Raw genomic sequence first — 12,551 nt, 5'->3', positions numbered from 1 at the left:
ACAACCGACCAGGGCCGGGGACAAACTGCAACCGAGGTACGCGCCCTTAGCAGGAACCGAACCCGGGTCTCTCAGGACTGCAGGCCGACGCTCTAACCGCTGAGCCAAACCGGCCAGGGCTCTTTTGTGTACTATTTTTGTCAAGTTTTGACACCAGAATTTTGCTAGCTTCATAAAATAAACTGAATAGTTTTCCTATTTTCTGTAACAGTTTTAATCATAGAAATAATCCATTCTTTGATGTTTGAAATTATGTATTTGTAGATTCACTTGAGCCTAGAGTATATGAAGGTAATTTTTTGACAACTTTTTCATGATATTGATCTATTCAGGTTATCTATTATTTTTTCTTGTGTCAAATTTTGAAATTAAAATTACCAGAAAATCACCAGGACAACCAGCAGTCTTGATAGACTGAATTAATATAAAATGTAAGATTTAAAAGTAGCTCAGTACCTTCTCAATTATTCTTTGTACCTAATATCTTGACTTCTAGAACTACTTATGCCCATTTAGTGCTTTGTATAAGGAGATGTCCTTACCTGAGGACATTTCTCCATTGTTTTGTTCAGACAGAGCGGGAGGGAGAGACAAGAAGAGAGAGAGAGAGAGAGAAACATTGACGTGAAAGGAACATATCAGTGTGCTGCCACCCGCCCGACCCAACCAGGGCCAGGGACAAACTGCAACCGAGGTACGTGTCATTAGTGGTAACTGAACCCAGGTCTCTCTGGACCGCAGGCCTATGCTCTAACTGCTGAGCCAAACCGGCCAGGGCGGAGACAAATATCTTTGTTAATCATTCTAATTTATAAATTCTCACCGAATTCCTATCTATGGGACACTGGCCAAATTACTTAAACTTCTTATGCCTCAGCTTTTTTTTCTTAGTAAAGTAGAAATGATCATAATGTTTACCTCATAGGGTTATTGAGACGATACTATGAGACAGTACATGTAAAGTGCTTATTAGAATAGTACCTGACAAATAGAATGTTTTTCAATAAGTGTGCTTTTTCCTAAAACAAATTAAATTATTAAATTATTGAATTCTATTTTTCTAGACTAACTTAACCATTTACCTGCCAAGTTCTTGGTTTGTATTTAGACATTGTTGTATTAATTATTCTACATTGTATTTTTTTCTATTCAATTTTAATGTTTACTTATTGTCTTTTCTCAACATCTTGCAGAATTTAGTATTAAAGAAGAATGAAGAAAAACAAGGGAAAGGAGACTAGTAGTAGTAATGAATTATTGCTGTGGTGAAAATGTTCCCCAAAATAAGATTGTAGTACATTTTTAAAAAAAATTATATTTATCTATCTATCTGTAAGCTAACAAAAACAATGATGAATCAATTAAAATTTTTTTTGATTGTCTTTTTATGATAAAAACCATTACTCTAGATAAATTGCAATGGTTCTCAACTGGACTATCTAAGGAGTGACATTCTGCTTCATTGGGTTTGAAGTAGAATCCAAGGCTTTATCAAATAATTATGAATGCACCCAAAAGGATTCTAATCACCCCAATGACTGAGCACAATGAAGGTATGGAAAACTCACTAAGTGTAAAGTCAGGAGGCTTGAATTTTCTTCTACGTTGACATTTTTGTCTCTTTGGGCCTCAGCTTCCTCATCTGTAAAAAGTAGGATCTTAGAATAGATCAGTGGTTTTCAGCTCAAGCTACAAAGCAGAATTCCAATGAGCTTTAACAATAGTGATACGGGGGCGGGGGTTGGGGGCCCTCCCTCTGTCCCGGTTCTGACTTAATTGGCTTACTGTGGGGTTCCTCAGGTGATTCCAATTTAAACCAGGTTGGAGAAGTACGTGTCAGATGATCTTTAATTTCCCTTCCTGCTCCAAAATTTGTTGTTTCTAATAATGGAGTTAATTTTTGTTTCATTCAAATAGTTAAATTAAAAAATTTGCCAGTTGTCTGAATTGTATTTTTAAATTTTAATTATTTAACTCTCAGAATGGATATTCAAGTCAAAATGTAAAAATGAGTGTCTCCTGTTACAAAACCAATTCGTAAAACAAACAAATCTAAGCAAAGAAGAAGCTTTAAAAAATAATCATGTGAGTAGAGGTTCAAAATTATATATGTAGAGATAATAAATTTCCAAGTAATTAAACCTAGAATTTTAAAGAAAATATGAAAGCAAAACTGCACAGCCAGGAAATATAAAAACTAGATACATCCTTGAGCAAACCCAGGCAGAAAAAAAACAAGGACATTTTTATATAGAGTTGGTATCAAGAAACTTAAGGAAAGAAAAAAAAAAAAAAGGTATTCTACCAAAGGTATAACTAATGAAGAAATGGTGCAGGTGACCTGGGGACAAGCTGGGTGAAAGGCGTGAATTGTGAGGGAAGGCCCTGCTCTGAGAAAAAGAATGTCAACTCCTTCACTGGAGTTAGAGGGAGCAGCAACAGGTCCAGGGCGTAGGGGTTGGGGGAGAGGCCATCACCTCTTCATCATCAACTAGGTCATTTAAGAACAATTTATGTCAAACTAATCATTACAGATGTGCTTAGGGAACATGCAATAAATATGAGGATCACTGCACTCACTACCAATTCACATAAAAAAAAAAAAAAAAGATCAGAAATATATTCTTAAGAAAAGGTAGCCTAAGGAAACCATTTTCTTCTTATATTACTTGACATTTTAGAACATTTTAGGTTTTGATGTCTAGTTGTCAATGTTCCACATTCTTCTTTCTAAAAATGAGGTTCAGCCCGGCCAGTGTGGCTCAGTGGATTGAGCATTGTCCCATGGACTGAGAGGTCCTGGTTCGATTCCTGGTCAGGGCACATGCCTGGTTGTGGAATCAGTTCCCAGTAGGGCTTGTGCAGGAGGCAGCTGATTCTTGCTTCTCTCTCACACTGATGTTTCAATCTCTCCCTTCCTCTGTCTCTAGAAAAATTAATAAAATAAAAATAAATAAATAAAAATGAGGTTCACATGGTCATTGTGCAGAACATTTGTAATATACAGGAAAAAAAGCATACTTCCTGAGAGACCTCTAACCCCAGCACCTTGATATAAATATCAATAATATTTTTGGCATATATATTTACATTTTTTCATATGAAGTTTGTATGAATTTGCAGCCTTAACTTTAGAAGTGCAAATGTGGAAGGGAAGATTTTTGCCCTCCTGATCTGCATGCCCTAGTATTATGCCTATGGCTGTGTTACTTTACATAGCAAAAGGGAATTAAGGTTGCAGATGGAATTAGGTTGCTAATCAGTTAACAAAATAGGGAGATTATCCTGGATTACTTGGGTGGATATGGAAGCAGGAAAGAAAATCAGAGAGATGTGACCATGAGGAAGAGGCAGGAGAGATTTGAATCATGACAGAGACTCAACCTGGCTTTGATGATGTAGCATGAGGACCCTGAGCCAGGAGTTTAGAACATGCCATCCCAAATATATGCTGCTCTGGCATATTGACTGTTTTGTGTTAAAGGCTCTTGAAAAACAGCAAATATAAGAAAAAACGCCCTGGCCGGTTTGGCTCAGCGGTTAGAGCGTCAGCCTGCGGTCCTGAGAGACCCGGGTTCGGTTCCCGCTAAGGGCACGTACCTCGGTTGCAGTTTGTCCCCGGCCCTGGTTGGGTCGTGCGGGTGGCAGCCACTCGATGTGTCCCTTTCATGTCGATGTTTCTCTCTCTCTTCCTTCCACTCTATCTGAACAAAAAATAAAAAAATGTCCTCGGGTGAGGATAAAAAAAAAAAAAGAAAAAACACTTTGATCTTCCTTGTTTTTCTTAAAAGCAGGAGATGAAATACCTATATGAAAGATGTCCTTCCCATACGTAAGAAAAATACATTCTAATCATCGAGGACAGGAAGTTGAGATCATGGAGAATTCTATACAAACAGACCTTGTTAAAACAATTCTTATCTTCCTTTAGCCTGCCCACATAGTTGAATCACCTTTCCACAATTGCCTCTCTTTGTTCTAATATAAAAGCGAATTCGTTTCACAATTTCTTTGGGTCTTCATGTCTTGTGAAGGCTCCCATGTCATGAAAAACTTGTGTTAAATAAACGTGTATGCTTTTCTTCTGTTGATTTGTATTATGTCAATTTAATTCTCAGGCCCAGCCAAAAGGAACCCTAAGAGGTTTAATAAAGATAACGGTTTGGCTTCCCTACTAGTCAAGGAACATGGGTGCTCACTAGAAGCTGGGAACAACCCTCTGTTGATAACTAGCAAGTTAATAACAACAGCATGGAACTGAATTCTGCCAACAACCTGAATGATTAGCAAGAAAAATGATTCTCCCTTAGAGCCTCCAAAGGATTGTAGCCTGCCACCTCCTAGATTTTAGTCCTATGAGACCTATGTCAGATTCCTGACATACAGAACTGTAAGGTAATAAATGTGTATTTTTTTAAGCCACTAAATTTGTTAGAAGAGCAATAAAAAACTAATACAGCAAGAAATGTTGTATCTATTTCATTTAAGTCAAAGTTTATCCAATGCTGAATCTCCCATCTGTTGGGCTGGCAGGGTATTTAATATCACACTATTAAGGCCCTTTCCTCTTTCAGTGACATGCAAGTTCCCAAGGATCTTACTATTTGTCATACTAACCCCCCAAATAAAAGGCAACAAACATTTATTTGAGATTCAAAACAATAACTATTCAGGAAGCACTGACTTAGGCAGAAACTTAAATAGCATACCTACTGAAAGGTGAAAGTCGGTGGTTTGGGTGTGCAGGCATGCTAAATAGCAATCTCAGATGGTGAATAAAGAAAAAGTGGGTTTATTTGAAGAAAAGGGGTTGGGGGATGGGGATATTCAAAGGGAAGGGCTGTACATCACTGAGCCATGGGGTACTGGGTTGATGATGGCAGACCCTAGGGGTTGGAGTTTCATCCTTATATGCATCCATGGCGGGAAGCTTTTGTCCGTCAGTGGGTTTTGGAGTCTTGGTTGGTGAGTTTGGGCAGGGGATTAGGTCTACAGTAATGTGGATGTGCAATTGATTGGGTGCTTCTTTGGTTCCTGGTGTCTGGTTGCATTGCTTGTCTGGCCAGTTCTGTGATGGGAAGTTTGGTCTTTGTTCTCCTGGGGCTGGGAAGCTTGCAAAATGGCTCTTAGGAATTATATTGCCAGTGTAAGCCTTAACACCTTTTAGGAGGGTATTTATGAGAAGGGCAAAGGGAACAATTACATGAATAGAAGGAATTTCTATAAGTGCAGATAAACTAACATAATGAGGCTAATTCTAAAGGTCTTTAATTTTTAGTCCCACAGTCATAATATCTGCTTTCTTGTTATCTTTGCAGACAGTTGTTTGAGATACAGTGCTACTTTAGCCCAGTCCAGGGGTTATATGGCCCAGTTTAACATTCCAAAAGTTTGAGGAATAGATATGCAGGCAGTTCCTCTGGGATGGCAGCTCCAAGTCCATTAAAAATGACTCTGTTTACATTATTTTTCACAGCAAAAACATAAGGGAGGCCCTTTGGACCTTCTATTATCATTTGCTACCAATGAGATGCCACTCTCTCTGCCATCCTGGTCCCATGTATTCTAATGGTAGCAGCAGGATTTCACAAGTCTGGGAAACTTGGGGTCTAGGGCACCATGGGAGTGGCATTTCAGTTGTCCCTTGTCCTCGTCCCAGTTAGGAGAAATTGTCCCTGTAGCAATTTTTGCATTTACTCCAAAGGCATTTATCCATCTACTCCCCTAATCTCCCCACACCTTCCCAACCCCCACAGGCTTGATATTCTAATAATTTTTTTTTTTTTTACCATTCCAACTCTCCTGAGACAAACAATCATAATGGTCTGATTACTTTCTAGGAGTTGGGAGATAAACAAAACATAAATTAACATCTCTGTAGATCATTTTGCAACATTTCTGCACTGATAAATTGGTTACATCCCTTAAATAAACTTTTGCTCCCCTTCTTGGTATCTTGGCATTTCCTAGAGGTTGGGTCATGACGGTCTTTATTCTTATAGCAGGGTCTGCCAAGGCTGGTAACCTCTCATAAAGAATACATTTCCTCAGGCTTTCATAAACCTGAATTTTGGGTGAATTTCTTGCTTTCCACAGGGGAAAACTACATTTTTTTCCTCTCCCAGTTTTGGACATATCCCTCCTGAATGGGAGTTTTCTTTGATTCATGTCAACTTCTGGGAAAATGGATTATACAGAAGCAAGGATAGAGCAGGGGAGCACTTCTGTGCCTATGGTAAAATTCTAGGCAAGAGCTGATGGGGCTTAAACCAGGGCAGAAGTAGAAGTGATAAATGGTTGGACTTTGAATACTTTCAAGGGTAGAGCCAGTGATCTGACATGGGGTGTTAAAGTAAAATAAAGTAGGCTTGTCAGGACTCATCTGCCTTGTATACCTCATAGTTGGGAGTTCAGAGGGACCATAAATGACTTAAGAGAACATTTCACATCTTGAAACTAGAAATGAGTTTAACTCCTTCTTCTTTGTCTCAGGAGAGTTGGAATGGTAAAAACTGATTAGAATATCAAGCCTGTGGAGGGATAGGGGAAGGGGGAGGAGTTTAGGGGAGGAGATAAGATAAATGCCTTTAGGGTAAATAAAAACTGCTAAAGGGACGATTTCGCCTAACTGGGAAGAGGACAAAGGACAATCAAAACCTCACTCTTTTTTTTTTTTTTTTTAATTAATGAATTAATTATTTGTATCATTAGTTTATTTTAAAAAGACACGGAAATTATTTACATGATGAAAGATTTCAGACCTTTAATGGAATGGGCAGCTTCACATGATGCCATTTCAGCAGTGGTTTATTTCAGTCTACATGCTTTCCAAGAATATCATCATTTCTAAATAAGAAATAATTCTTGTCATCTAGAACTACTTTGGTGCCTCCATATTCTGGAAGAAGAACTTTATCTCCAACTTTCACACTAACTGGTTGAATCTCTCCACCCTTTCCTTTGGAGCCTGATTCAACAGCTACTCCTGTTGTTTGCAATACTCCTTGAGATTTTTCTGGAAGCATAACGCCTCCTTTGGTTACAGTTTCCGCAGCACTCCTTTCAACTAAGCCTCGGTCAAAGAGGGGAAGAAACTTTCTAAACGCCTGTCCTGCCATGACTTTGACCACTGCAGCATGCACTCTGCTGTTGCGCCCCGGGCACCAGGAGGGACCTCAAAACCCCACTCTTGTGGTGCCCTAGATCCCTGGTTTCTCTGACCTGTGAAGATTCTGCTGCTACCACTAGAATACATGGGACCAGGATCCAGGGGTGGGAACGTATGTCCTGTGGGCTTTATAAGGCACGAGAAATGAATGCCAGCTAACATCACATGCCTCACCAAATTAGCCTGACCACATATATCAGGCAAATTTTTAAGTTGATAATTCTGTATGGCCCTCAAATGATGTTATAAATATTCAAATGGCCGTTGGCAGAATAAAGGTCCCCCACCTCTGGAAGGGTGGTCACGTGAGAATTTAATTTTAATAGTTAAAGAGTTGGTTCTCCAACCTACATCTGCAGCTAATTACTTCTTTATTTTCTGATTCATTTCCCCTTCTATGGTCTCTGGGTTTTGATTATCTCCCAATTCTAGCTACCATAAGTGCCAGTTCTTTCTCGCACCCTACATCCACCATAGTTGGTGAATGTTTCAGCGTTTTCCTATCTGTCCCTTCCTAGTAGTCCAGAGGAAATGATGGCTGCTGTTTGCAGGGGAAGGGAATGAATACAAGATAATTGGAAACAATAGCCGTGTATTCTATCCACAAACTTGATTTTAAGATTACTGAAATAAACACTAATAGTGAAATATTTAAGAAATACTTAAATATTTAAAACATACAATACTGCTCTACTGTTGGTGGTAAATTTACTTTATTGGTAGAAGTAACATAAAGTATTATTAAATCAAAAGAAGCATCATCATTTTGGGCCAGTAGAATTTCCGCTTTCATTCTAAGGTGGATTTCATTTTGAGTTTAAAGAAATTGCGGGCTATACTGCTGTTATCCAGGAGCTGTAAAAACTTGCCAAAGTAGTTCTCTTTCTATGGCTTTTTTCCCCCTCTTATCCATAAATCTCAGCCCTCCGATTGTTTCCTGATCTTATTAGGGGCTTTGGAAAATTTAAAACCTCATTAACAAATATTTGGCGTCCACTGTAAAATAATATGCTTGATGCGGGGAGAAATACCAAGTACAAGATACAGGACACAGGTCCCTGCCATTCTGGAGCAAGAAATGCACATGAAACCGGCAGCGTGAATCCAATTTCCAGCCAGTACAACCTCTCCCGTTGGCCTTCAGCTATCACGTCCATCAGCTGCTGCAACTGCTGTGCGCACCCACGCAGCCAATTCTTCCGCTAAGGCGGACAATGCTGAATTACACCTCATTTCACTTTTAGAGAAGTGAACTTAAGGAAGGTTCACGTGGGCTTGCTACCTGCGACGTTTTCCGAGGGGATGCCTTTACTGTCCCAGCAAACTAACAGCCTCACCTGCTCCCCAGGACAACACACACTTCCCGGCCTGGTTCTGGTGAAAGGGCCCACTGGCCTTTGACCAATGGGCTAATTCCTTCTCCGCTGTGGGGCGGGACCATGGGCACAGCGTCGAAGGCCCGCCCTCGTACGTGGCGTGCGTGCGTGGCGCTGTGCAGTGGGAGCCGTATTCTCCAGCGTGTGGCGCCCCCTGGCGGCAGCGGGGTTTCAGTGTGACAGGCGGATCTGAGTCCCTGCCATGGACCCGCAGAAAGAGGCGCGAACACCCGGGGACCCGGTCGCGCGGCCGCCGGCCTCGAGGTCTCCGACGCCTATCGAGGAGGAGCGGTGGGAGGGCGGCGCAGGGCCGGCGGCGGCTGCCCTGGAGGAGGAGGCGGACCGGGCCAGTGCCGACGGGCTGTGGGAGCTGCCGGTGGAGCCAGCCGAGCGCAGGCCCGAGTGCAGCCGCTGCAGGTGACGGCGGGGCGGAGGGCGGGGACTGGGGCCGGGCGGCCCTTCCAGGAGGCTGCAGCGCCCCGGCCCAGGAGTGCCGCGCAGCCGCTGGCATCTCAGCGCTTAGGGTGGCGGGCTTGCTGGTTGACCTTGCAGTCACTGCGAATGCTTGTCACAGCTCTTTAGTAAGAAGCCGTTTATTTAGGTTCTTTATTGTTCGGCCTTACTTCCCGCAAGACTGAGCGGGTCATGTGATAAGCCATTTAAGTTCTGCTGTCAAGAAACAGTCTGATAGGGAAGTAAGGTTTAATGACAATAATACTTACAATAGTTAACACTTTATGCTTAAGTGACAGTCATCTAATAAATAAAATAACTCAAAATGAATTAGAGGATGGAGACAATCCAAGTGGCCAAAGTGAATTAGAGGATGGAGACAAAGTTAAGATTGTATTCAGAATTCTGAATGCCCTCAGAATATTTATTGAGTGCCCACTGTGTGCCAGGCACTGTGCTAGGTCCTGAGAACCTAGGCCTGGATTAAACAGACATGGTCTCTGCCCTCCTTGGGGGCACTTACAGTCTAATGAAGAGAGTTTATTAAACAAGCAACACCACCAACACCTAACATTATTGAATGCTCACAATGTGCCCCACTGTTTAGGTACTTTCAGGATTACCCCATTGTGCTGGTGCACTGAAGGATTGTGAGGACTGCGTTCCCTCCTTGTTTGAATTTTTAGCTCTTCACATATACTGTTCTCTTTACCCCTGGGTGTTCAGGATCACTTTCCTTGGAAAGGCTCCATCTATCACCCATCTCACTGTGCCCTTCACGATTTTAACGGTTAGATAGTACCTCTACTTCCTCACCTCAGAATCACTTTACAATTTGTCATTAGATATACACTGTCCAGAAATGTCTCTCACTAAAGTCACTAGTAATCTCCATGAGATGAAATGCAATGGATTCTTTCCACTTTTTACTAGACTTTTTTGCAGCATTCCGCAGTTGAATGCTCACTTATTTATTTATTTATTTTTATCCTCACCCTATTTTTCCATTTTTTGTACAGATAGAGTGGGAGGGAGAGAGAGGAAGGGAGAGAGAGACAGAAACATCGATGTGAAGGGACACATCGAGTGGCTGCCACCCGCACGACCAACCAGGGCTGGGGACAAACTGAAACCGAAGTACATGCCCTTAGCGGGAACCGAACCCGGGTCTCTCCGGACCGCAGGTCGACGCTCTAACCGCTGAGCCAAACCGGCCAGGGCGAATACTCACTTCTTGAAGCACTTTCTTTAGCTTCCCTTCGGTTTATCTGACTTCTCTGCCTGTTCTACTCAAACTCTAAATGTTGGGCTGCTTCATATCTTGATTCTAGATTCTCTTCCCTTCTAACCCCACACACTTCCTACAGGTGATCTTACCAGTTTTCACCGGTAAGTTATTACCTCCATTCCAATATCTCTATCCCAGCGATTTTCAACCTTTTCCATCTGATAGCCCACATAAACTAATTACTAAAATTCTGTGGCACACCAAAAAATATATTTTTGCCTATCTAACAAAAAGGTATAATTTTGATTCATTAACACTGGATGGCTATTGTTGTGTTGGCTGTCATTTTTTTATTTGACAGTCTAGGGGAAAAGAGCTCAGTGCCACTGACTAAAGAGTCAGACATTGCATGTTTGAAAAATTCTTGTGGCACACCAGTTGAAAATTGCTGCTCTAGCCCATACTTTTCGCCTGAGTACCAGACCTATGCATTTCTTTAACTAATGTTTATTGAGTGCTTTGCTAATCCCTGGTAATACTGTCGAGTCTGTGTCCATATGGAGTATTCAGTCTATTTTTGTACATGGATAATAAACCAGTAAACAAGAAAACTATCTTTGAGTGAGGATTAACAACAACAAAAAAGAAAAGGAATGGGTTGCTATGATAGAAAATAGCCCGAGGATGTCAGGAAAGATTTCTGAGGAGATGAGGAGACAGAATTTATATTGAAATTTGAAAGCTGAGAACATCTAGCCAGGAGAAAAGCTTTCCAAGAAAGGGAATAGGGCAGACTAGTTGAAGGTCTGTACCACCTGAGGGCTTGGAGTACCCTACTTTGGACATTTTGACCTTTTCCCAGGGCTGGATTGTAAGACCTCAGAAGAAGGCATTTTGAGTGCAAGGAACTTTTTATATTTTCTAAGTGTACTATGTATAGTGGACACTCAATAGACTTTTGAGGAGGATGAATAATTTGTGTTTAGAAGGGACTATATATATGAACAGAAGGGGTGTTTAATATAGTTTATTTAAACGTTGTCTGAGGTGCTAGGAGATAACACTAAAAAATGCTGAAAGAAAAGTGTTTCAAATATAAATCCAGGGCTAGATTATCATGCTAGCCTTACCATGTAGTTTTTAGTCTATTTAAAACGGCTAATTATAAGTGCTGTATATACTTAAAAAAATTAGTCTCTTATGTTTAGCAAAGATTTATAAATTTTCTGATATGCTTCCCCTCTTTAGTAGACTTCATTTTTTAAGATCAGTTTTAGATTTACAGCAAAATTGAATTGACTTTCCCATATACCCCTTGCTCCCACCCATGTATTATTTCCTTATTATCAACATTCCCCACCAGAGTGGCGCATTTATTACAGTTGATGAACTACATTGACACATCGTTATTGCTCAAAGCCCATAGTTTACATTAGGGTTAACTCTTGGTGTTGTGCATATTTTAAATTTGGATAAATTTCTAATATATGTCCACCATTATAGTATTATACAGAGTATTTTCATGCCTCTTTGCTCTGCATTTTCATTCTTCCATACCCCCTAACCTGATCTAATTTTTAATATATTTTATTGATTTTTTTTTTTTTTTTTTTTTTTTAAGAGAGAGGGGAAGGGAGAGAGATATAGAAACAAAATGACTTGCTGGATTTTAGCTCATTCTCAGTTACATTTATGTAATATTTTAGGGTTATGATTCATGCCAACATTTCTGCACTTTGCTTTTTCTAGTAAAATTTTCTACCTTTTAAAAGCTCTTTTCTCTGTTGACATGCTGTGCATTTTATTTGTTTTAATTGATTACAATACAATCCTAGAAATATGGAGACTATTAAGTGTTATCAATAAAATATAAACTAATTGATGGCTTTTTATATTTTATTTCATTAGGGTTTTATTAGTTTTCTGGGTGAACTTCTTTACATTTATGCTTATAATAATTTTAAAAACTAAAAAGCATTCTTAGCCCTGGCTGGTTTGGCTTAGCGGTTAGAGCATTGGCCTGCAGACCAATGGGTCGTGGGTTTGATCCCCGGTAAGGGCATGTACCTGGGATTGAAGGTTTGATTCCTGACCCTGGTTGGGGTTGTGAGGGAGGCAACCAATTGATGTGTCTCTCTTGCATCGATTTTCTTTCTCTCTCTCTCTCTCTCACCCTTCCACTCTAGCTAAAAAAATCAATGGAAAAATATCATTGGGTAAGGATTAACCAAAATTAAAAAATGAGAAGCATTCTTAGATTTGAGTGATCACTAAGTCACAGTTATTTTGCCATTTATTAAAAACAGTATTCATTTCTCTAAACACA

The 12,551-nt window shown here is 40.3% G+C and overlaps 2 protein-coding genes across 2 annotated transcripts in view; one reads left to right on the top strand and one right to left on the bottom strand.

Annotated features, from left to right (window-relative positions):
- Positions 1–6,812: 6,812 nt before the first annotated feature.
- LOC118642873 (10 kDa heat shock protein, mitochondrial-like) lies at positions 6,813–7,118 on the bottom strand. Its single transcript, XM_036280893.1, has one exon. The coding sequence runs from the start codon at positions 7,116–7,118 to the stop codon at positions 6,813–6,815; it is 306 nt and encodes a 101-aa protein (XP_036136786.1).
- A 1,598-nt stretch (positions 7,119–8,716) lies between these two features.
- DTWD2 (DTW domain containing 2) overlaps positions 8,717–12,551 on the top strand; it is a 91,724-nt gene continuing 87,889 nt past the window's right edge. The window contains exon 1 of the mRNA XM_036279276.1: positions 8,717–8,961. Within this exon, the coding sequence (XP_036135169.1) occupies positions 8,747–8,961 (215 nt within the window). The 5' untranslated portion in view covers positions 8,717–8,746. The remainder of the gene's footprint in view (positions 8,962–12,551) is intronic.

This window comes from Molossus molossus, unplaced genomic scaffold (assembly GCF_014108415.1).
Source record: "Molossus molossus isolate mMolMol1 unplaced genomic scaffold, mMolMol1.p scaffold_m16_p_3, whole genome shotgun sequence".
Classification (NCBI taxonomy): domain Eukaryota; kingdom Metazoa; phylum Chordata; class Mammalia; order Chiroptera; family Molossidae; genus Molossus; species Molossus molossus.
Note: the sequence above shows the minus strand (reverse complement) of the source record. Positions and strands in the feature narration are given on the sequence as shown.

What these genes read in the sequence shown, in the direction of transcription:
- LOC118642873 (XM_036280893.1), bottom strand. Translation starts at nt 7,118, where the DNA reads ATGGCAGGACAGGCGTTTAGAAAGTTTCTTCCCCTCTTTGACCGAGGC.